This window comes from Acanthochromis polyacanthus, chromosome 21, assembly GCF_021347895.1.
Source record: "Acanthochromis polyacanthus isolate Apoly-LR-REF ecotype Palm Island chromosome 21, KAUST_Apoly_ChrSc, whole genome shotgun sequence".
Lineage (NCBI taxonomy): Eukaryota > Metazoa > Chordata > Actinopteri > Pomacentridae > Acanthochromis > Acanthochromis polyacanthus.
In genome coordinates, this window is record NC_067133.1 from 13,923,869 (window position 1) to 13,948,124 (window position 24,256).

Here is a 24,256-nt window from a genome sequence, read left to right on the forward strand (position 1 = left end):
AAAGTGATCATTTGTGTTTCAAAAAACAGGTTTGCCTTAAAAAATAAAAATGATCCTTAGTCGCAAACACGCATAACATAATACTGTTAAAGTTAGTTTTTCTACAGCTTACCTCTGAGGAATTATTTTCTTTATATTTTAGAATTTAACACGGAGAGATGATGCAGAATTTGCGTGAAAAGGTGAATTATAATATTAGAAAATGTTGCATCTGTTCTTGTATTTGTGGACTCTACAGCTAGGATAAATAATAAAAGTATTACTGTGACTTTTAAAAAAGAAATTTTAGTCTATTTTATGGCATGATTATGTATCTGTTCATGTATGCTTTTTCTGCATTAACATCTAGTCTTCACACTTAACTGCTGGCAACAAGATCACATAAAGGAAAAAATTGACTTTTTTAATTAGAAAACAATATAGAAAATTCGTCTTTATTTAATTTAAAACTTGTGACCTATTTTAAATCAATAGTTAATTGTAATTAATGAAAAGGATTTACTTACATGTGAGGAAAATATTCTCTTTTTTACTAATACTACATTTATTTGCTCATTTTAGGTATTTTGCAGATTCAGATGTATCCAAAATATAAAGCAACTGTATATAAACTACAAATTAGCAACAATTTCATTAGTTGCAACATTCTAAATTATGATAAAGCTATAGTATGCCAAACTCAATATTTAAATAGTTCTTTCTGCATAGCTGAAAGAATAAAAAAAAAACACAATAAAGTACTATCGAATTCTAATTGAAGTACAACAAGATCTACAGAGACCTAACAAAATTAGCAATAAAAACATCAATAAACCAAACAATCAATGTCTACTAAATCAGTAATATTTTTGTCCATTTAGATCAATCAATGGTGCTGGTGTTCTTTGCTGCCAGGTGTCGCCCTCTAGCGGTCATGACAGGAAACAGCTGGTCGTCTCCATGCTGTGCTGTCCTGTTCTATTATAATAAATGGCTTTTAACTTAACTTCCAGACTGTTAACTCACCATCTGAAGTCCTGTCGGGTCGCCTTCAGCACCGTAGGCAGCAGCGGCAGATTATCGGTGGAACACGACCGACACAACCGGCGCTTCACCGTGAATCCAGGCAGCGGCGCCGGTAAGAACACCGGCCGGGTTGGAGGGTCTGAAGCCCGGGGAGACTCTCCAACAGACCCCGGCGTCCGTTCACGGCCTGACGAATGACATTTTCGAGCGACAGATTATTGAATTTCCGCACATAACGTTGACACATGTTTCAGTTTCAGCTTTTTATTTGGATTCTACTCACACATACAGATACACCTTCTTTTCGAGCTTGCAATAATCCTTGGCGAAACTCCATATAAAAGTCTCTGATTTTAAGTTTCCTTTGGCGAAGGTCAAACGCTTCATAATAGATAACAAGGACAAGTACTTTATACGATTTCTTTCAACCCCACTAAAAGTTCGGCAAACATCTTATCAGCAGAACAAACACATTTGAATATTTTTTTGGCTGACTGGCTGCAGCAACACCGTCGTAGCTGATGAGTAAACGGGACCTAAATAAGGACATTTCGTAAGAGAGTTCCATATTGTATGTTTGTTGCTAGTACCAACCATAGAAAACAGTCTCTGGTCCCAATGGTCCCAACATCACATGTAAGAAGAAAACTTTATTTAAAGGTCTTGTAATTTATAGATTACCACACACACAAATATTAGTTTTTAATTTGAATCATGGTAAAATGATCTTTTAAATGTGTTTATTATTAGAAAACTTGTTCTTATTGGTAATTAAAAGATGAGAAGAAAAATGAGCTTTGCAATTAACTGGAATTTTGCAGTACTTAATCTATTTATAGGGAAGCCTGGTATTGTATGTTTATAATCTTTGTCAAAAAATATTTAAGGTTCTAAATGTTTAATTCAACCCACTGAAAACAGAAGAGATTATAACTGATTGCTCATTTGGAAAATCTGCGTTAATCTACTGTAATAAATAGCTGAATAATTCCAAGTAAACTTGCTGTGACTGCACATCTGTAAACCACCACTGCCATATTAAATGTGGTGTGAAGCCCTTTATTACCTCTGTCTGTTCAGGGGCCCATGAGTGTGCTGTGCTGCACTACAGCTTCATCGGTAATAAAGAGGTCGACCTGATGTCCACCTTCGTACCCGAGACGTTCAGGGGTCAAGGTGTGGCGGCGCTGCTGTCTCAGGTAAGACTCTCAGGCATCAGATTGTGTGAAGTTGTGTATTATCCTCAAATATTTATTTCTGCTTCTTTTACAGGCTGCTTTGGACTTTGTGGTAGAAGAAAACTTGAAGGCGCGCATCTCCTGTTGGTACATAAAGAAATACATAGAAGAAAACCCACAGCAGCAGTATAAAGACATTGTCATCACTTGATTGCTTTTCCACCACAGGCTGGACCTCTACCTCTCATACAAGCCAAATGTAGGACTTGAAATAGCATTTTAATGATTCTGTGTAATAGCATTGTATAATTGAAAAATTGCAAACATGATGTGAAGTCCATTTCAGTAAAATAACTCAAAATCTAATTAATTTTGCACTTAAACTGTCAAATGATGGATATTTTTTATATCAGATTTTAATATTGTATACATTTTGATGTCAATAATGTTACTTGTTTTTGTAAATGTAATTAAAGTTAATTTATTAAACCATGAGCTCTTTCTTTCTGGGATCTTCTGGAGGTCTAAAGAGGATCAGAAAGGCTCACCGGGGTTATTACTAACCTGTCATTTGATCCAGCAGGATGTCCAACGTGCAGCTCCACCGGTGAACAAACCATCACTTTGTATTCACAGATCATCCACCTGCAGGTCTCTCCCCCAGCAGGAGCGTCTCATTAGTGCTTCCCGTGTTTCCTGACCTCTGCAGCTGCCAGTAAACCTTGCAGAGGAGGTAAATGACATCATCCATGTGTGTGAGGGCCTGGTATGTAAATTGGAGGTGTCTGCTGAGTCCTTCGCTGAGGGCCTGAAGTGCAGCGTGATGAGCAGCTTCTTTAAGGGCTTCATTATACCTGAAGTAGAGGCTCTGCAGTCACACCTGGAGTCACTCAGTGTTTTTCTACACTCTCAAAGTTGGAAATGTAACCTGTGAGAGAGTTCTGCAGGTGCTGAAGCCATCTGCTATTTCTTTAATGTGATAAAATGTCTTCAGAGATGTGTAACCACATCTTTAAAAACGGGTCTTCAGATGTCACGTTACTTCCTAAAACATTTAGAACACTTTTACTTTGATTCTTGGTTACTAAAGTAAGACTCTTCTAAAGTGTAACAGAACACTTTAGCCACGCTAGCAGTACCACCATTAGATAGACTGATTGACTTCAAACATTTGTTCTTTGTCTTCAGACGATGATTCGTAATGTTTTTGGTGGGCAGAAACCATTGCAAAAGTACCTTATTGTAATAATTTAAATCAATATTTGGTTACCTTTAAAACAGCAGAAGTTCTTCAAGGTACTGGGCCGTCTGCTGCTGGACTTGTTCTTGGCATAACTGGAGATTGCAGGGTTGATTTCATCAACAAAAGCCACAGATGAGAATAACATGTCACCATGGTAACCATACACAAAGATGGAAGCAGCTGTAGCCTCAAAAGCCCCTTTCTTACATAAAGACTAAATGCAAAACGGAGACAAAAATACCAACAATCTGAATATGAAAACAGGCTAAAATGTATGTAGTGTTTAACTAAAACTACACTGGTAGTGGAAAAATCTAAACATTAAAATTTCACCCGGTCTCCAGCTCACCAGTTGTCTTTCCTAGGGGTGTTCTTGTGTGATACTGAACACTTCTTACCGGGAACTCTCCACAAAACCTGCATTAAAATGCAGCTGATCAGTCAATACTCATTTTTCCATTTTCATTTCCTCATGTCTTCATTTATTTCTTATGTACTATGTTACGATCCAACCCCTAAGGCTGGTGGTCCTGACCTGCAGTTAACAGACGGTCACGTCGATTTGACAGGAATTGTTTGTTTCTGTCTGTCGCTCAGCTGACAAACCTTTAGACTGACGTTAGAACTGCACACCTAAAATTAACATACAGACACAGACATGCAGAAATGCAGAAATGGAGTAAATACAACCTGATTCCTGAAAATGCACAAATTAATTGAACAGATTAATTGATTTAGGTTCATTTCCTCTGCCTAAAACTACTTCTTCTTTATTTATTGATCTATGTAATCATTTATTTATCTGTCAGTCATCGTATCAGCCAGACTATTCTGACACTGTGTATGCTGACCTTGTGATGGCAAACGAGAAAAAAAAGGGCTCACCAAAGCTCATGCTGAGACAAACATGAATGTGCAAACCAAATTTTATTGCAATCCAGCCAATAATTGAGGAAACATTCCAGTTAGAACCACAAATAAGCCCGTTAGTGTCACTAAAGTTTATTCTCTGAGTCCCACGAATAACTGTGATCAATTTAATAACAACTGAGCCACAGGTGGACCGTCAACCCTCCAACTAACATGCTGATGCTTCAGGTTCCAGCTTATACTCTAGGCCTACGTAGTGACTCATATTACAGGAAGGACTGTTGGCAAAAAAAAAATTTAAGAAGAAACTAGAATCTTTTTGCAGCTCACCATGAGCCTTGAATCAAAGATGAAATCAGCGCGCACACCATATCTTGGCTTCTCGCCACCAAATGAGATTATTTCTTCCACAGCAGCAAAACGCAGAGCTGAATGGTTCCTTCAGGAAGAACCGAATGACAAGAGATCCGACGGTACTGTATGATATCATCAGTGTCAGAAGACATTGTGCTTGTCGGCTGCAGGAAGCTCATGCTTTTACTCCAATAGATGTCAGTCCTGCTCCGTTGAAGACATTTCCCTTCGCTCCTGTTCTGGTCTAGTGTAGTCTGTGTTTGATTTATGACTCAAATTAGAAGATTTCACCAATAAAGACCATCTTAAAGCACCACATACATCATGCTCAAAGACAGGAGCTGTTTCAAGATGAGGCGAGTCGACACATAAAGCAAATTCCTGATTTAAAATTGGACGCAAATTAGTTTTTTTTTTAAAAAAAAATCAGTCATTCAATGTGTGACAATTTTTCACTTAATTTCTCAAGCATATTTTCAAAGTAGCCTGCAAATAAATCTACTATGATGAGCCAACAGCTCCAGAAAATATGCAGATTTGGGTTCAGTATTATTAGACAGTGCTCCCCTGGATACAGTTAGAGACCCCCAAAGCCTCTGAGCACGACACTGAGGCTGAAACGGACAGAAAGCTGCAAGTCTTTGTGGTCATTTTGTCCCTCCTTGTGTCATTTTATGTGTCTTAGTGGTTGTTTGTGTTTCTTTGAGGTCATTTTATGTCAATTAATGATTGTTGTGTGTGCTATTTCTTGTTTCTCTGTGGTAATTTTGTCTAATTTTGGTTTATTTGTCGTGTATGTGGCTTTTTGGTGGTTTCAGGACACTTCCTGGTCATTTCTGTGTCTTTCTGGTAATTTGTTTTTACATCTCTGCATTCCTTTGCATTAGCAGTTCTCTTGCAGCCCTTTGTGGTTATTTTTTTTTAATGTTTTAGGGTAATTTTCTGTCCCTTTGTGGTCGTTTTCTGTCTTTGCAGTTGTTTGTGTGTCTTCATGTTAATTTCACAATACTTTATGGCCATTTGAGTGTCTTTCTAGTTTCACAACACCTTCTGATCATTGCAGTAATTTGTAGAAAGTTCATGTCACTTTGTGGTCATTTTTGTGTCGTTTTGTGCGTTGTTGTAGTCCCTTTAAAGAGCATCTGAGCTGAAGGCCTGTTCAGTGATACATCCGTGATGGTGTAGTGCAGTAATGTTCTCAGTGAGATCATTTTCTGCTCCATTGTTCTTTTCACTGAGTCGGTCACAGACCCTCATCAGCCACGGGGCAAATTTGATGCAACATAAAAGAAGAAAAGGCAGATTCAGCTGAAGTTATAGCAGGTATGAATGATGTGTCCTACAGCAGGAGTGTGAACATCCTGCAGCTTCCCACAACTCAGTGTGAAGATGCTGAAATCGCAGCCTTTTTTCCTTCCTTCCACAAATAATATGACATGGAAAGAGTTGATTAAATCCATGTTGTATCAAAGCTGACCATGTTACATCATCTCTGGAAAAACAGCCTCTGGCTTCCTAGACACACATCTGGTGTGTGGCGAGGACCGAAACAAATTAATATTTTAATGTGAGATATTTAAATCCAGGAACCAATCTCGGTCCAGGAAATCATCCCTGAAAACTGTTCCAGTGAGCCTGGAGCTGATTCCACTTTCAACAATACGCCTCTCCTTGTTGTTCTGGTGCATTGTCCATTTCAACCACATACTCTGTTCCTGTGGATGGTTTGTGGCCGTTGACCGGCAGTTCTAGCGGTGCCTCGGCATCAGCCGGCACAGCAGTCAGGTACATGTCCCACATCTGCTCAGGAAGATCCATCTCCATCATCTTCTGCTTGATCATCAGACTCTTCTCGATGTTCCGCCGCTTGTATTTAAACTCTATGATGGTCTTTGTGTACCTGTTGAGCGCCGTCACTGCAGAGGCCATGCAGGTGCCAAAAGAGCCCCACGCCAAGCTGAGAGGAGAGGTGAAGACTGTTAGACAGAGGCCACAGGAAACGTAGATATGTTGTCTCTACACTGTTTGAAATCATGCAGCTAGTCAGATCATAAATAGATCATAAAACTATGTATTATAGATATCAAATGAACACCTAGTGTACGTTATATTTACTGCCAACATTCTATTGTGAGTGTGTGAATGGGTGAATGAGTTTACACACTGCAAAATGCTCTAGAACCTAAAACTACCGAAAAGCTATGCAAGTGTGCATCATTTGCGATTTACTGTCCAAATTTCGGATAATTAAATTCATCCTCTATATATTTCTCTCATTAATTCCACAGTGAGCAACTTTAGAGGCTATACAGCAAATGTAACTCACAACAGAGCAGACAGTGAGTGTCTGTTCTATAATGAATTAATCAACTAGGCTGAAATTATAGCAGAAACTCAAGTGCCTTAGTATTAGAGGTGTTCAGTACATGTATAAACAAAATATTAAACTTTTTTCCAGCTACTCCATGTAGTATGTTTACAGCCTGGTTAAAATATGTTTGTAAAATGACAGCGAATGCCACAGAAACAAAGTGCATTTGATAAGTCAGCATTAAATACCAGACTGCTGAGTGTGCATTGGCTATTTGTGTATTTAAATAAACCAAACAGCGTTGGGCAGTGAGGTGACCTTTTAGTTTAGGAAAAGAATTGAACATACTGAACAGCCAGGGACTGGAAATTTTTAACCTGAACTAAAAGAAGTGATTTGATTTCCACCTCTGTTCCACTAAAACTAGCCACAGCTACACGCTCAGACTGAGATTTTGTAACAAATCTCAATCTGGTCTCAGTTTCACAGGTTTTTCTGTTGCAATACCACGACTGGGAAAAAGACAGCAGCAAGGCCGAGTGACAGCTGCATATTCAGCTCTTTTAATACACCTTACATAGCCTTAAAGCCAAAAAACATTACTACATACACACAGGTTATGTTCAGTTAATGATATAAGAGATTGGTCCTTTTACAACATTAAACATTTAGTAGGGCACATCAACCTATAAAAAGTATGCTTGACTTGAAAAGTGGCCAGTAAATTTGCTAACTACTACTTTTAGCTGATGTTATTTCATCACTGATGACGTCTAATATTAGCTTTCCTCAGTGGTCTCCAAGGTGCTGACAGTAAATATTGTCTGTAAAATAAATACTAAAAAGTGTTAAACAAGTCATGACAAAAATCAAGGCTATTTATTGTTTTTCTTAAGAAAAATATTTCAGCTTGATTTGAACTAAGCAGCTGAGATGACAGATTTTTCAGTAGGCGTAGAAACTACTCACACATAAGACCAGCTGTAGTCCCAGGTTTTAGGCCTCCAGTCCTCTGGTCCCATGGCGACAGCCAGCTGGAATATGGTGGTAAACATCATGTGGGCCACCATCCCACAAAGGCCTAAGAACAAGAGGAAATCAGAGTGTACTGTGATGCAAAATGTACATTTTTTTTTTTTTACGTAAGTAGTACTTTAGGAATATATGGATTGAACAGGGACGTAATCCTCAAAATGAGAACGTTGTGCCTGACTCTGCTTAGACATAATAAATGCAAAATCAAAGGACAGCAGGAACGATTTCTTGGTACACCATTCAAACCAGTATAGCTGTATAAATGTCAGTTGTTTTTAAATAACCATGTACACACTGTTATGAACTCCGACTGCAGATTATATAAGTGGGAATCCCCTGTGTTGAAACATTATTATTACACAACTGTCAGCCTTTAAGGACTGTATTGCACTCTGGATTGGAATATATAATGTCAAAACCTCAAAGTTTATCTCCAGTGGCTGAGAAAATACTGTGATATGCAGACCGGTTCACTTCACTCAGAAGTGGTCTGCCTGATCTTTGGCCTCCTTCATCCAGCAGCCTGCCTCGCCACAGCTGCTTTTCTTGGGATTAACTCATAACAACAGGAGGGGGGGAGTCGGGGGATGGGGTGGTAGAGGGGGCGGGAGGGAGCTCCTCTGGGCAGGTCTTGGCACGGCCCAAAACTGCGGCTCCAATCCGATTAGTCCACAAACCAGCAAATCCTCTGAGGCAGCGAGCAGACACAGAGCAGTTAGTCGCTCTGAGCGCTGCCTGACTGTCAGCCTCACCTCATTCGGCCACACATGACCCGCTGCCCTGCTCCTTTTCTTACTCATTTACTGCCACGATGGCTTTACGGAAAATAATCTGCTGCAGATTTTTAGGGCACTTCATGTCAGCTCCCTCTCTTTAGCATTTTATATACACTATGTAAAGATATTTTTAACAGTTTATAATGCAGGGTAATGTAGATTGTAGCATATATAAATGGATTCATGTATTGGTCAACACCTATAACGCCTCCTGTTGGAAACCATAGCTGTAAAAGGTAAAATCGAAACTTCTGACATTAATCAACATTTAAAATGTACTCATTTACTGTTTTATACAAGTATCAATTAACATATAGCATTACAATTGTATGAAAAGAATGGAAAAGAGCATAAAAACATTCTAAGAGACACAAATACAGAACAGGAGGAGGGTTTAAAACCTGCAGCGTTACCTGACAGGGCAGTGCACAAGGCAGCGAAGGCACTGAGCTTCAGCTTGTTCATGACGCTGAAGCAGGGGCACTGCTCCAGGGTCATCAGAGCCCCGCCCGTGAAGAGCAGGGTGAGGTACAGGCTCTCAGCCACGATGCACAACCACAGCACCCCTGGGAAACAAGCAAACAAAGGGAGGGAAGCAGAAATGATTTGTCTTGTCCTCTTAATACCCACATGAATAATCCCACTTGTTTAAAGGCAGACATGCATGCGGGTACAACAGGTCTGCAGACATTGCTTCTTTTAGGTCTGGATATGTGAACCAGATCGTCTGGACGACGTGGATTTATAAAATCAGGACAGCGGCTGCTAATGCGAGCTGTGCTTTAAATGCGGGGTATGCAAAAGTGTGAATGTAAGAGGAATCCCTGGTTATAAAAGTGTCTTATGTCAAACCTATAATTGCAACTGGATTATGATTTTAGTAACATTAAATAATTTGCCACTAAAGAAACTCGGGGTAGGTGTAAACGTTTACATAATACCTAACACAAGCCCTTTAAGACTTTATGTTTCCATTATGTAGCATCTGACACCTATGACTGCAAAGTGCACCCAAAATATAACAAACAGTAGTTACTGAACTCCAGCTTTATGAGCACATAGGACTTAAAGCAATGGAGGTTCACTTGATAGCAAATATGATGAATTTCAAGACGGTGATGTTACAGAGGAGAAGACTGCTGCGTTTCCTTTAGTGTGTCATATAGCTGCTTTTTAGGCAAAATCCATCTCAAGTTTTTGTTTCCCACAAAACAACACTGCTTCTTTCATGCCTTTCAATGCCTTGTTGGAGGTCCAGCCTCTTCTTTAGTTACTTCTCTACATTGCTATTTACAATGTTTGTATTACGCATGCCTAGCAGCTAGCTCGGCACGCTCTCCAACAAAGAATGAGCCGTTTCTTTGCATTACTTAGTCACTTGAGCTGCTTCTGCTGTAGATGTGTCTCTCTGCATCTCTACTCAGAGCACATTACCTACGTTACATCATTTTTGTTGAGCCAGCTGACCAACCAGAGCTGACTCAGGAAAAGGGTCGCAAAGAGTGTTTCAGACAGCGTGTAAGAGGAGATGCAATGTATGAGAATAATTATGCTTTTTTGAACATTTAAGGATCCAGGCATTTCATGGTAGACCCTAACAATTATATGGACTCTTTAACTTAATTATGCAACCCAAGTTCAGTTAGGTCACACTGAAAGGATTTTTTTTATTCAAGCAGAATCTGTGAACCTCTATGGGAGCACAGTTGTCAAATTCATTCAAGACTGAGAGGATTAAGTCCACCAACAGAGCTGCTCACCACTGAGTTGTAAGCTTTGTGAGTGAACATTACCTGCTGACAAGCAACATAGAAATTACAGTTTAGTAAACTTTTGTTTTGGTGGTTAAAACGTTAAGGTTTTGTGCCATTTCATGCTGCAGAGCATCCTTTCTGCAACATCTTTCTGAGACACCTGAAATAGCTTCTCCAACTTTGCTGCTCATTTTACTACTGTGTCAAAACAAACCAATCAAAACCAGCAGAAAGTCAGAAATACATCAGATGTTCGACACTGTTGGGCAGTTGGAGTTGAGGTAAATGCTGATATTTTACGTAGGTAGATACTTTACTGAGGGAAATTCAAGAAACCAGCAGCATATTAAACATACAGAAATAAAAGGTAAGAGCAGAGATATAAAAAGAACATATATCTTATATATCATATATCTTTCTTTAAAATGTCACCTGCTTCCAGCAAAGCATCATTTGAATGTTTCTTACATGAAAACACAAACATAATGCAGTTTCAAAAAGTCATAACTTTTACCAACCTCTTTCATGTTCAGGTGCAATCTCTGAGAAATCTCGACAGTCAAACCCTGTTAAAAACACACAAACACAAAGTTTATGTATCTTGAAAGAAAGCAATAAAATGTGGCATTAGTTATAAAGAAAACTGAATATTTTGAAGAAAAAAATGTAATATTACAAGAAAAAAATTAATATTGTTTTTAGGAAAGAGAAGGTCATATTTTGAGCAAAAGTCCATGGGAAAAGTCAGTATTTTGGGAAAAGGCCATAACATTTCAATGAAAAAACACTAATACTACAAGTCTTGTATATTGAGAAAAATCCCTAAATTGGTAGAAAAGTCATTATATATTGAGCAAAAGCAGAAACATTTCAAGAAAAAGTCATAATATCCTGAGAAAAAGTCCACAAACATGGACAGATCTCTGCTCCAGCAGGAGACATGAACTGATTCCAGCATCAGATAAGACGTTTTGATGCTGGACATCCGGAGAAACTGTCTCACATACACAGACCATATTGGTGGAAGTCAATAGATTAGACAGACAATTTGTTTGCATGCAAATCCTCATACAAACTTATTTTACTCAGTCTTATTACCAGAGCTTATGAAACCAACTGGGGCAGCTTGCATGCAACGCTAAGAGAAATGCTTTTAATCTGGTAGCTTTTCCAGTTAAGAATCAAAAACACAGTGTGATGATTGTGATTTCTGCATTGTGACAGCAAATACTTTTTCTGAGGCTGTGCTCATGTTTTCCTGTGTGTTGCTCAAAAATTACATCACGTTTAAATACATTTTGGCACTAATACTTTTGTGTTTTTACTTAAGTAATAGATCTGTATACGTCCTCCACTGCTGCCAAACTGCTGCTTATCTGCAAATACGAGTTCCTGGGAAAAGAAATATAAATTTGTAATCAGGTTTTATGTTTTGTCTGATGAGATTTAGCTTTGACTTTAAGTGGACAACTCCACGTTGTGATGTAACATGTAGGATATTTGTGTGGTTACCTGCTGCAGCATCTCGCAGCAGTAATCCTCTGCTCATTTTTACTGTCCATGCATTCATCTGTTTTCTTTGATCGGTACTTCTAAAATGGTCCTTCCCCACATTCCTGCTGCCCTTTTTAAATACAAACTCAGCTTCACGTTTTGTCAGTTTAGCCAAGTAGAAAGCCACTAGAAACCCAAAATGCAACGCAAATATGGCAGGCGCCTATGAAAATACATAAATCTTTAGTCACAATCGCTCAAAATATTATCTTACAGAGATTTACAGCTTCAGATTTTGTTAGTTTAGCAAAGTGCAAAGCCACCAGAAAGCCGAAATACAAGACAAATATTGCAGGCGCCTATAAACATACGCAAATCTTTAGCCATAATCATTCAAAATATATTTTTAGAGCAGTTGTAAAACGATAAAAGTGTAGTTTTGTCATATAAAATAACACAAAAACAGCCAAAAAATGTTAGAAATAGAGCCACAATGCACTATTTACATGCAAAGTGAATGTATCTCTACTAAATTATGTCCTGAAGTTTGCCAGTAAATCAGTTTTTTCAAGTTTGTTCAGAGAGTTAAAAATGATGTAACTGCAGTAACTGGATTAACATTCATCAGTAGACAGTTTCTGTTTGCTGCTTCCTTGTTCATCACTTCCTGGTTTTGAACACCAGAAGCTGTCATCTTACCGTTCATGTCGGCGGCCTGCTCGCAGGAGAAAAATATTCCCGTGTGGAACTTCCTCATCAGGAACTTCTCCTCTCCCGTCTCGAAGATGTACTGCACCAGGCGGCTGTCGTTGAGGTTGGTGCTGTTGAAGCGGATGCAGAACCACTGCTTCACCTTCATCGGCGGGCCTGTGCAGAAGGGCTTGGCCACCTTCCTGGTCCCCTCGCACCAGTAGCTGGTGGTCACCGCTGATAAGGCAAAAGCAAACGCCACAAAGTTGAGGGTGAGCGCCAGAGAAGCCCGCCGCCCGCGCTCTAGCCTCATGGTCGAGGCCAGGCCTGAGGAAATGAAATGAAAAGGCAACTAATCCTGGCTTTTGATATGCAGCCACCGTGTTTCGCCTCCCAGCAGATGTATCAAATCTTCATAATCTTGTTGCGTTTGGGGCTCTTTGGGTGAGAACTGTGTGCTTCCCTCCGCCGGCTCTGCTGATGTGCTGCCACCTTGATCAAAGCGCTCCTTCTTTGCACTCCCACAGAAACAATAGAAACCCATGGTAGTCTTTGTTTTCCTCTGCTTCATTTGAGCTCTTTTACTCTTCCCTCTGTGCTTGTGCTGCTCGTCCAACCCCATCGCTCCTCCCCTTCTACAAATCTTTCCCTGCAATATTATCCATTACAAATGGTAAATTATGGTCCAGACTTCCTTCGGGCATCTCAATAAAAAGAAAAAAGACCAATTGGATCTTAGATTATAATCCAGGATGCTGCTCATCCCGTTTACATTCCTCACGTTTTTCTGCTTTCGCAAAGTAATTGAGGCCACAGACACAAGATCGAGTGTCTGTTTGAGAGCCGGTGATCCGGAACATACTGTGTAAAGTCTTATATGAAAATCCATTCATAACGCGTGTGTGCATGCAGGCAAATCTCTCCATATTTCCAACAGTCTGCTGGTGTGTGACACAAAAATGAAGACAAATTACTTGCAGAAGTATGTGAAGGCGATAACAGATGTTCAGAGGGAACATCTGCCGAATTTGTCTCTTCTCTTTAATGTTCCATCATTAAATCTGTCAGAATATTTTACAGCTCAGACTTTCAGTGACAAACATGTCAGCTTTGGTTTAAGCTGTTGTTATTTTCAGGCTGAAATGCACAGGTGAAATGCATCAATTCCTCAAGTCTCAGAACATCAGGTCAGTTGAGGTTGAGATTTTATGTGGAGTATTTCACCTTGACCCTCAGACATTACTGCTGGTTGCAAACACTAGTTGCTTTTTGCTTCTTTCTGCAAAGGATTTGGGAGCCAAAGAGGTTCATGTTGTAAAATAAAAATTATGAAAAGTCATTCACGGAAGTTTGGTCAAAATGGGCAAACAAAGAACCTGCAGCCAAACATCTGCACATGAAGAGAAGCAGAGTTGCATTTTATTGCTTCCAAAAAGAAAGCTCAGGTTCATTTCACCCCGTTTCCATCTTCCAGTAATTTGTGTACCATGTCTCTATGGGTTGTGCTCGCGGTACACTTTCCACTGTAGAGACTCAGGGAAACAAGGAGTCACACAAACCAGCGTACATTACGGCAAAAACTGCGACTCAAACTCCTGCAAAAAAAACCTTTTACATTAAAGCTTTGTGTAAAATCAAAATTAGCAACAATTTTGCAAGTGTTTTAAAAGCAACAGCATATAAACGCACTACAAGTTTTTCATTGAGATTCCTCTTCTAATTTGACTTTAAAAGCACCAATTGTAGCATTTGAGTAATTCCCCTGAAAAATAAAGAGATTATTCTGAACATTAGCTTCCATGTAATAAAGTACAAAAACAGGATGAGTCAGCCCAGCGTTACACTTGATGAAGCAGTAAGCCGGCTGTATTTCCTGTGCTCATTGCTTTTTACATAATAGTACCTGCAGGGGCATTCGACCGACAGATGTGACGCTTGACTCAAAGCCTTCTCCCCTGAGGAAGCATTGCTCAACATTTTGTGCATTTTATAACAAAAATTAAATGATTATGTAAAAGTATGCAATGCTATTTAGAAGAAATATCTCAAGTTATCTCATCTGGTTTAGCAACGGTAAGACAGACGCTTCCAGATTATGTTCTCTGGCAAGAAAAATAGAAGTCAGAGAATTGGTTTTATAGCTTTTTCAGTAATGCAAAACAATACATCTCTGTTAACTGCCTTTTAAATCTTGATCGCTGGTAGGACTAACTTGCACAGAGTGCTGCAAGGATTATAATCAGCTATGAGTCACTTAGTTTGAGTCAGATGTAAACAGTCAACTCTGATTACTGTAGATTAATGTTGACACTGGTCACAATATCTTACAGGAATATATCTTCAGTGTATCTCTGTAGCACGTTCAAACACAAGAGAACTAAAAACGTAGTCAAATCTGAACAAACAACCTCAATAACATCCTCAGTGGCCAAACAGATTATTTGTCCATGTGCTGATAAGATCAACAGGAGTGGAAACAACTTAGTTATGGGAAAGATCAGCCTTTGGGCCAAAACACTGGACACTAGTTTTCATTTTTACAATTACAAGTATGTGGTTTGGATTCAAGAAAAAGTAAAAGTTTACTATCAGGAGTCTTCTGTGGTAAAGTCCAATGTTTTGTTGACCCATCCACCCAGCCCAACCTTCTCTCCACATTTGTGGCTCCACAACATCACCTCACTTCCTCTTTTGCTACAACGACAACAGGGAGCCGTCAGATTCATAAATCAAAAACTGACTGAACAAACAACTGATGGTTTGTTTTTCATAGGAGAACAGTGCCGTCAGTTAATTTGACTGTTTATTAAATTTTTGGTATATGGCAGAAACTCTACAAGAATACAGTCAAAGTGTCCTCTCAATGTACAAAAGTGAACTATCAAATGCAATCATATGTGGATCAGTGGGTAGAGTGGCCGTCTTGTAACTGGAAGGTTGCCAGTTCAATCCTCGGCCTGTTGAGCTCATGTTGAGGTGTCCCTGAGCAAGACACTGAACCCCTAATTGCTCGTGGTGGGTCGTGGTTAGCGCCTTGCATGGCAGTTTCCGCCATCAGTGTGTGTGAATGGGTGAATGTGACGTATCATGCAAAGTGCTTTGGATAAAAGCGCTATATAAATATAACCAGTTACCATTTGTTTTAAAAATCTGATGTCAAATCCCATTTTATTGCACTCTGGAAAGTAACTGTTGTTCCCTCATTTATCCAGAATGTATCACTGTAGGTTTAGGTCTTTTTAACATCTGCCTACTGCTCATCTTGTTTCTTTAATTACCTTCACTTGCTGAGGTTTTGGCAGCAGATGGTGCTGTAATCTGGCCTGAGACTATTATAGTGAAGACACAGATAATCTCATCTCAAAGTGAGCAAGCAATCGACACCATGCAGGGCTGTGACGACCCCCTGGTGTCCCACTGGCCTTCGTCTGAAATAATCTGTGAAAAAACAAGACCCACAACATTCATTTACTAAACTCTGAGGAGCAAGAGGCCCATTTTCTCTAGTATGTGAAAAAACAACAAATTAAAAATATTATGTAATTTATGCATTAGCTGAAATTTAAGTAGCTGAATAAAAGTAACTATATACGTACATATTTCAGGGTTTCCAGTGCCCTCCTCTATCTTAACCTGGACAGTTAAACTAAAAATACCTTTGATTGTTGAGGAAAAGGTAAATCCTCTAACTCAATGCAGTTTGCTGGTTGAACAAATAATGACTTATTATTTACTTAGAGGTGATTGATGAATACTATTTAATGTCCGACTTGCAATTCTAATGAGATGCTTTTACAATGATCCTGTTAAAAAAATTCTTGGAGATACCATCATCTAAATGTTTTTTTCCTTTGTTTCGGGTAAATATGAGCTACATTCATGTGTAATAGCTCATATTTCTGTATCTCGTCTCTAAGTCAAGATTCACAGTGTCCTACCAGGCTATTGGAAGAGGTCAAAATGATTTTTCATAGAAACGTAAAAAACTCTACACTCAGTGCCACTGTCAGGTAGCCTAGCCGCGCTAGACAACCCACGGCAATGAATTTAACTCTGCCAGGGTGGGTCTAGTTACCCTCCATAAGGCTCGAGGCTGGATTCTCCTAAAACTGGCCGGACCAATCACCATGAAGTGTAGAGTCAGAAGGCGGGCGTAACTAAGTGACGACAGAGGCGCGACGATTCTGACAGAAACAACCGGCGCACAATAAACAGTTATCTTTCGACTCGGCTTTGGCCACAGCCCTTAAAGATTTGAAGCTAAAATTCAACTTGAAAGATAAACAAAGGACGGCACTGAAGTGTTTCATTGAGAAGAAAGACGTATTTGGACTTATATGGCAAATCCTTAATATACCAGTTGGCTCCGCTGGTTGGGAAGCTAATGGGACTTAGCCACAATCCGCCGGTGCTCTCGGCCTATTCGTTGCGCTGATTGGTTGTATACCTACCCAATTGCTGCAGAGTGATTTGATAGACAACCTTTTAGCCCGCCTCCCTCCCAGTCGAGCGGCCCTAGACCCTTGTGCCTTCAGAACATGGGTCTAGCGCGGCTAGGCTAACTGTCAGGACATTTCTGACTGAACTGGAATCAACAGTCAGAATAAAATTCAGACACTTTTTGGTTGCACTGTGTTTACACACAGCAGAGAGCAGATTAGTATGGAAATTAGTTAAAAATGTCAGTAGTTAAACTATGTATATATATATTATATTGAGTCACATTTGTACCTTACAGTATTATAGCTCTGGATGTAAATATGATCTATGGCTTTATATCTTGGATATATGGCAGGAAATACCCACATGAGCTCTCTGTACTTCTCGTCATGGTTGTGCTGTTTCAAAAAGGTGCAGGACTTCATATTCAAGTGAAAAAATTGCTCACAGTAAGTAAAAGTGTGACAGGAGCAAAAAACGGCCAGACCCTGTTTGGGGTTCAGAAGAGTGCTCATTAAATACTGATAAGATCAAGCCACAGTTATTTAACAGCCAGATTTGTAGTTTGTCAGTAAAATGCTGTAAAAAAAAAGGGAAAAGGTCTCCCAGATGTTGAGCTTTAAGTAAACTTTTAAAGCTTAAAGTGTGAGCCACCTGCTGCATTTAATCCTCTGATGATATCACCAGATTTGAACTGCGTCTTCAAAAAAGGTGTCATAGCAGTGTGACGCGGTTATCCTCTTAATCTTAAAGACAGCTGTCGGGATTTAGGTAGTGATGACCATAATCCCATTTCACCTGAACGGGCTTCAGTTTGAAGACGAGGTAGAGGAACACAAACTGCAGAGGTTTAACGCCCAAACGCAGGAGGAGAAGACGAAGAAGAAAAAGGGGAAAAGATTCAAATTTTTGTGGAGGATGGGGAACACAAAGAGCAGTGCTTTGTCGAAGGAGCTCCTGGAAGAACTAAAGTCCAACACCAAATACTCCGAGGCGGAGCTGTGCACCTGGTACCAGTCCTTCCTGAAGGAGTGTCCAGGTGGGAAGATCAGCAAGCAGCAGTTTGAAGGCATCTACGCCAGCTTCTTCCCCAACGCAGACCCCACTGAGTACGCAAGACATGTTTTCAGGAGTTTTGACACCAATGCCGACGGTACTTTGGACTTTAAGGAGTACATCGTTGCTCTGCATCTCACCTCTGGGGGAAAGACTCTGCAGAAGTTGGAGTGGGCTTTTGCTCTGTATGATGTGGATGGGAATGGAACTATCAGCAAAAATGAAATCCAAGAGATTGTTAGGGTACTTATGCTTTTGTCTTACATCCTGGGGGGAAAATATCTAGTTGTTTGGAAATTGACATTATCCTTGCAGTAATTAATAACTTTTATTTCCATTTGGCCCTGTTTGAAAGACCTCAACAACTTCAAATTTGAAATACAAATGGTATTATTGTGTTAATTTCTGGTCACACACGATTTAATACCTCATGTATTGCCATTTACTTTTCATTTCCACAAAGCATTTTCTGTATTGAAAATAAAACTGCTTTGTTTGGTAGCTCAGCTGATTAGCAGTAGCTAATTGAGTCTATATTATGGTTTTTAATCCCTACTAATGGATTATTTAGCTAAACAATCCACACACTAATTATTCTCTTGAATAATCATAACGTCTACTAAACCACTACAAATTGCTTATTCATTGCTTCAGTCATAATTCCCAGATTTAATTTTTAAATAGCTTGCTTGACACTAAATTATTCAAGTATACAAAGCAGAGAAACATACAACATTTTGTAATTGTTTGAGAGGCTGGCACCAGCAAATGTCTGGCACTGAAGTGATTAACTGCATATAAAAATGTTTAAAAGGTTATTTTTCTGATGGTTTCATCAAAAATTGTCGCCATATTTTATGTTATTTTCATTCTTCTTTGCTTTATGTGAATAATTCAGATTTAATGATTGCATTCAGCACTGGGACTGTGGAAGAAATCTTAAAAAGTACTTACTTTCCTGCAGTCAATATTCAACATGATTCCTGTCGATGACCAGAAGAACCTCCCCGAGGATGAAAACACACCGGAGAAGAGGGCTGAAAAGATCTGGGAATTTTTTGGGAAGAAGGAGAACGGTAAGTTCAAAAAATTCATTTCAAACCGCTTTTAAAGAGATATTCATTTAAAAATGCCAGCATTTGTTGATGCTGTTTCACTTGTGTTGCTTCACAGATAAAATCTCAGAGGGAGAATTTATTCAGGGTGTAATGGACAACAAGGACATCCTGCGCTTAATACAATATGATGAACCTCAGAAAATCAAAGACAAGCTGAAAGAGAAGAAACAATAGTATACAAGCTATGAAACAGGTCACAGTGTGGTATCTTCGCCCAGCTGTGATTTATATTTAACATACATCACTATTCTGCTCTTTATAAAAACCTCACAATAACTACATAATTCATTTGGTCAGTATTTGACGTTCTGATGTCTTATCTTTTACCTGTGAAAATGTATTTTCTGTGAAAATTGCATGAAAAGGTATAACTAAATAAACCAGTCGGCTAAATGCTAACTAGCCCAGCTAACTGTTCTGCAGCCTGTGCAGCCTCTGACTCTATTGGTTAGCTTGGCTATGAACTGCGTGGCTAAGCTAACCGTAAATCCTTATCAAACTTTTTATAACTGTTGAGCCTTTTGGTGAATTTTTGACGTCTCACCTTACAGTATTATACCTCTTGGTGTATATAATGATCGAGGAAAGCGTCACAAAAAGTTATTAAGAGTAATAAAACAAGGATATAAACAATACTGCTGTGACTGCACCCTGGCTAGTTAAGGCGAGCTAGCAGGAGTCTTAGCTAAAGCTAATTCACCTACTGTTTCCTGTCTCATGAGTTTGAACTGTAAATTAACACCACCAGGTGTTGGTTTAGCATTGTGCATAACGCTAAAATTTTGTCAACATAAATTTCTAGCATATTGTTAGATGGGTTAGATTCTCCACAATTTAAGAAACGAGAAAGTAGAATTTATTGCTATTTACCAGTACGTTATACAAAAACAGTGGCAAGCTCTTACCATTAAAGGCTCACAAAGTCTGATTTTGTGTCCAGTCCTCCATTATTCAATTTACTTTAATCCACGAGGGTCCATACGAGAAGCTAAAGTGTTTTTATACAAAATTAGTCCAAGTTGTGAATACTGTCATGTTAAGTATATTGCTCTCTGTCTATCAACTTTGTCAAATAAAAGCCTTCCTCTATAGTTCAGTGTTGTTGGGTATGCTTGTTTGTTGGTAGTGTCCCGCCAATGTAATGGAAGTTTTCACCTTTTTCTGCTAAGTTTTCATCCCAGGACAGCTTGTGTAGTCTGGAAACTATTTTTCCTTTCCAGCAGTGGAAGTCTCATTGCATTTGAGTCCAACTATTTCAATCAGTACAGTACACAACTTTTACTCAGCTGAAGGCAAGCAGCAACAGCACACCTAAACAATATCTTATGATAGTATAAAAACATGCTTTAGAAGTTATATTATTATGCTTCTAAATGTATAGAAAGCTGATGATAATTGAAGTAATTGTGCTAATGAGCCTGTCTCACAGCTTCTATTGGATGACTGTGTGTTGTTTCCCTTTTAATACACTTCTTTAATTGAGAAAGCTCATTAGTAGCTGCATCTTTTAGCCTGTCCAAACAGTGTAGTGTCTAAATCCTTTGTGTGTTTTCTGTAAAGTCTGACAGTGATTAACCTCTTAGAACTTAAATATCTGTTCACTCTGTCTGTGTTGTGTGCTTTCTGACTTTGTGAGGTGGACTTGACGCCCCATTGTGGCCTCCATTCACCTGCCACCCTCAGTGCATTGACAGGCCAATTTACTCTCTCATATCTGGCACGTTTTTTCACGCTTGGATTCATCCATTAGGTTGACAGCGAGAAAGTCGGGACGAGAGCTCCTTATGAAAGGAATTAGGCTCAGGTTAACAATCCGCCTGTATCAGCCAATCCTATTAGGAGCTGAAGGTCAGTTGAGACAAACAACCTCCTTACTGAGTGTCTAGTTTGGATAATGTGGGCTGAACAATGCACTGCTTGACCAGCTACCTCTGGACTGCAGCTTTTTGTTTTTTTAGCCTTGATAATGAAATATGAAAATACACAGCGTTTTAAGCATGTAATCACTGAAAACATTTGTTTTCTCCAACATACGCTACCAGTCAAAAGAAAAGTTTGGACACACTTTCTCATTCAATGCTTTTTATTTACTTTTTGTATTCTTTTCTACATTGTCGATTAATACTGAAGACTAACACTTTTTTGTTTACATCATAATTCCATATGTATTCTTTTATAGTACTGATGTCTTCAGTATTAATCTGCAATGTATAAAATAGTTAAATAAAAAACAATGAATGAGAAGGTGTGTCCAAACTTTTGACTGGCAGTGTAAATGAATAATATATGACAACTCTTAATAAATCCTCATTTTATTTTGAAATTAATTAATTATTTAGTCTGATTAGTTTTGGAATAATTATAGGGCAAACTAATCTATTAATGCAATTGTACAATCAAACTCATTCATTACTACTGACACTTGTATGTCCGAGGTTTGAGTTTTCTTCATAAATAAGATATTTAACAATAAACTGTGCTCAAATTGTGATGATTGGTGAAGAAATAAACCTTTTTTCATTACATAATATTCATAATAATCCATAAAAAATAACAAATTGAGTTTTTTTGGCCATATTTTTCATGTCTTATATTCAATTTTTAAATGCAACATCACGCAACTGCCCATTTCTCCAATCCCACCTGTCCAACAGAGTCACATAATGACACGGCGTGACATTTAATTTTCAAAGAGGAGCTTTATTTTGGACACTGCATTCCTCAGTACACCGCCTGAACAGAGGTCACCTATGATCAAACATTCTTAAAACATCGGGAACATCGGATTTAATGAAAACGTTCACCACAGAAGGGCAGTTAAACTCAATGGTTACATCATCGTGAATTCTGGTCAAGAACATTTAGTTGGAACGTAATAACTGGCTACACTTAGTGCACAACATTGACACACACTGATAAAACCTCTACAACAGATACGCTATTTAATCTGAATGCTCTGCAGTTCACCTGATTTAGACAAAGATGATTTTTCTTCATGTAACACAAAACTAATTATCTGTGTGGCTTTTTTGATAAGGCAGGTAAGCATTTGATTTTTTTTGTAGCTTTTTTTTGTACTTGGAAGCTGGATTTAAGTTAATTAATTCTGAGAAATGGAAAAGAACTGCAGGTAGTAATCCAAATAAATCCAAACAGACCACAACAAAATGTAAAGACGACGACAGACGGACACATCCATGTAAACACAGACACGTACTGTACATGCAGTCCCAGATCAACTGTGTTTTGTCAGCTGGATCGATCAAATCTAAAAATGTGCTCTTTTCTTTTTTGCAGTTTGTGGATTTTTTACTTTCTGCTGCATGTCAACCCTTTTTACTGAACACCGGCGTGAAGATCTCTGTACATTTACCAAAAATAAAACAAACAACAGTGCAAACACCTCGTGGGCCCAAACATCTGAGCCCTGTTAAAACATCTCACGGCAAAATACATCTAGCCAGTATGTACAAATGTACACTGATGCAGAGAAGAATATATCAAGGACATTCTAGGTATATAACCATTAGGCACTAAAAGGTGTTTCAGTGTAACTTGGACCACCTTTTTCCTCCGGACTGATCCAAAATAGACCCTGGCCTAAATCCGATCGACCACGTGTTTGGACGTGTGGCGATGATCAAATTCCGAAACACTGTGTGTCTTTGAACAATTGAGGTTACTGGATGTTAATGCTGTACACTTTAGGTTTTTTTTTTGTGTGTGTGTGAGAAAGCTCCTAAATTAATTACAAGATCCAGAATACCTTGTGTAACTTCAAAGAACTACACCAAAACAACCATCATGGTTCCACAAACTGTGCAGCTCTCCATATACAGTAAAAGCAAGATATTCAAAACATGCATTTCCACCGAAATGAACCAGCAAAATATGAAAATATATCATATGCACTCTAAGATCTCAGTAAGTTTCGGTATCTAAAATAAAAGTAATATCAATAATCAGACTTTTCTTTTTGTTGTTGTTGTTGTTCGGTTCACTCAAACTGGAAAAGTGTTGATTGAAGCTAAACTAAACAATTCAAAATACATGTCTTTTTTTTAATAGTCTCAACTTTACAACAGGTAAACAGCAGAATATGTTAAATGGCATTCAGTAAGCTAATGTTGATTATGAGAGGGTTAAAATTTAGAAGGAACATGCTGGTACTGTGATCCATTACTGTTTCCTGGACTCAGACTGCATTAAGTATGAACCTTTGCTCCTTGTTCCAGTCAGAGAGGATGAGCAGACCTCTGGAGTCTGAACATGCACCGTCCCCGGATCAGTGTTAGCAGAAGTGTTCTGGGACTCTGAGGACATGTTTTAATACTGAAGACAGGTCAGGACAGTCTATATGTCCATATCCACAGGCCGAACCTCGCCGGTGTTGTTCTCCTTTACCCACAGCTCCCTGTCTTTGGCTGGATCCACGTTCTGCAGCAGCTGGTCGACAGGCTCCACCGTCTGGAAACACACGATATTAAAATTTCAAAAATGTTTTTATAGATGCACATCATTTACGCTCTAGAAATTCCATTCAAATCAGAGAAGGCTGAGCAGAAATGGTTCTAAAAATGTGATGATTTGAGATGGAGAATAATTCCATGGACTCCCCAACAGTCAGTCTGAGGAGGCATCTTGAATTCGAAGCAACAACCATAAAGAGAAGTCCAGCTGACTTCTACTGAGACGTTTTCCCCTTGCTGTGAGCAGTCAAGCATTGGCATATTGGCATGTGCCACATTTCAGCTCACCTCCCTCAGGGTGTTACAGTACAGCTCAGCCTTTACCAGCTGACTCCAGGGGACAAATTCATTCATCACAACCGTGTTAACGTCAAAGTAAATGAAGGGAATGCTGTTTGCCTCACTCCTGACCTGACGCACTTTCTTCAGCCTTGGAGACTGTGGTCTGTTTCACTGCGAAAAC

The 24,256-nt window shown here is 39.0% G+C and overlaps 4 protein-coding genes across 4 annotated transcripts in view; 2 read left to right on the forward strand and 2 right to left on the reverse strand.

Annotated features, from left to right (window-relative positions):
- The first annotated feature begins 908 nt into the window (after window positions 1-908).
- LOC110954127 (protein NATD1-like) lies at window positions 909-2,678 on the forward strand. Its single transcript, XM_022198469.2, has 3 exons — window positions 909-1,117; window positions 2,086-2,204; window positions 2,278-2,678. Exons 1-3 carry the CDS (start codon window positions 970-972, stop codon window positions 2,392-2,394), a joined length of 384 nt encoding a protein of 127 aa, XP_022054161.1. The 5' UTR covers window positions 909-969; the 3' UTR covers window positions 2,395-2,678.
- Window positions 2,679-4,334: 1,656 nt separating this feature from the next.
- On the reverse strand, window positions 4,335-15,953 carry LOC110954128 (germ cell-specific gene 1-like protein). The gene is made up of 5 exons (XM_022198470.2): window positions 12,720-15,953; window positions 11,045-11,092; window positions 9,186-9,338; window positions 7,931-8,042; window positions 4,335-6,607 (listed from the first exon to the last, which is right to left on the reverse strand). The coding sequence occupies exons 1-5, from the start codon at window positions 13,021-13,023 to the stop codon at window positions 6,304-6,306; spliced, it is 921 nt and encodes a 306-aa protein (XP_022054162.2). The 5' UTR covers window positions 13,024-15,953; the 3' UTR covers window positions 4,335-6,303.
- A 1,843-nt stretch (window positions 15,954-17,796) lies between these two features.
- Window positions 17,797-20,415, forward strand: rcvrna (recoverin a). Its single transcript, XM_022198468.2, has 3 exons — window positions 17,797-18,449; window positions 19,171-19,282; window positions 19,380-20,415. The coding sequence occupies exons 1-3, from the start codon at window positions 17,928-17,930 to the stop codon at window positions 19,496-19,498; spliced, it is 753 nt and encodes a 250-aa protein (XP_022054160.2). The 5' UTR covers window positions 17,797-17,927; the 3' UTR covers window positions 19,499-20,415.
- A 1,588-nt stretch (window positions 20,416-22,003) lies between these two features.
- gas7a (growth arrest-specific 7a) overlaps window positions 22,004-24,256 on the reverse strand; it is a 28,637-nt gene continuing 26,384 nt past the window's right edge. The window contains exon 10 of the mRNA XM_022198466.2: window positions 22,004-23,791. Within this exon, the coding sequence (XP_022054158.1) occupies window positions 23,678-23,791 (114 nt within the window). The 3' untranslated portion in view covers window positions 22,004-23,677. The remainder of the gene's footprint in view (window positions 23,792-24,256) is intronic.

Excerpts from the sequence above, each read along its gene's own strand:
- LOC110954127 (XM_022198469.2), top strand. The coding sequence starts at position 970 with ATGGCTTTTAACTTAACTTCCAGACTGTTAACTCACCATCTGAAGTCC. Across the intron at positions 1,118-2,085 it reads GAATCCAGGCAGCGGCGCCG|GGGCCCATGAGTGTGCTGTG; the intron begins GTAAGAACACCG and ends CTGTCTGTTCAG. Across the intron at positions 2,205-2,277 it reads TGGCGGCGCTGCTGTCTCAG|GCTGCTTTGGACTTTGTGGT; the intron begins GTAAGACTCTCA and ends CTTCTTTTACAG.
- LOC110954128 (XM_022198470.2), bottom strand. The coding sequence starts at position 13,023 with ATGAGGCTAGAGCGCGGGCGGCGGGCTTCTCTGGCGCTCACCCTCAAC. Across the intron at positions 11,093-12,719 it reads GCAGGCCGCCGACATGAACG|GGTTTGACTGTCGAGATTTC; the intron begins GTAAGATGACAG and ends TGTTTTTAACAG. Across the intron at positions 8,043-9,185 it reads CTTGTGCACTGCCCTGTCAG|GCCTTTGTGGGATGGTGGCC; the intron begins GTAACGCTGCAG and ends TCTTGTTCTTAG.
- rcvrna (XM_022198468.2), top strand. The coding sequence starts at position 17,928 with ATGACCATAATCCCATTTCACCTGAACGGGCTTCAGTTTGAAGACGAG. Across the intron at positions 18,450-19,170 it reads AAATCCAAGAGATTGTTAGG|TCAATATTCAACATGATTCC; the intron begins GTACTTATGCTT and ends ACTTTCCTGCAG. Across the intron at positions 19,283-19,379 it reads TTTTGGGAAGAAGGAGAACG|ATAAAATCTCAGAGGGAGAA; the intron begins GTAAGTTCAAAA and ends GTTGCTTCACAG.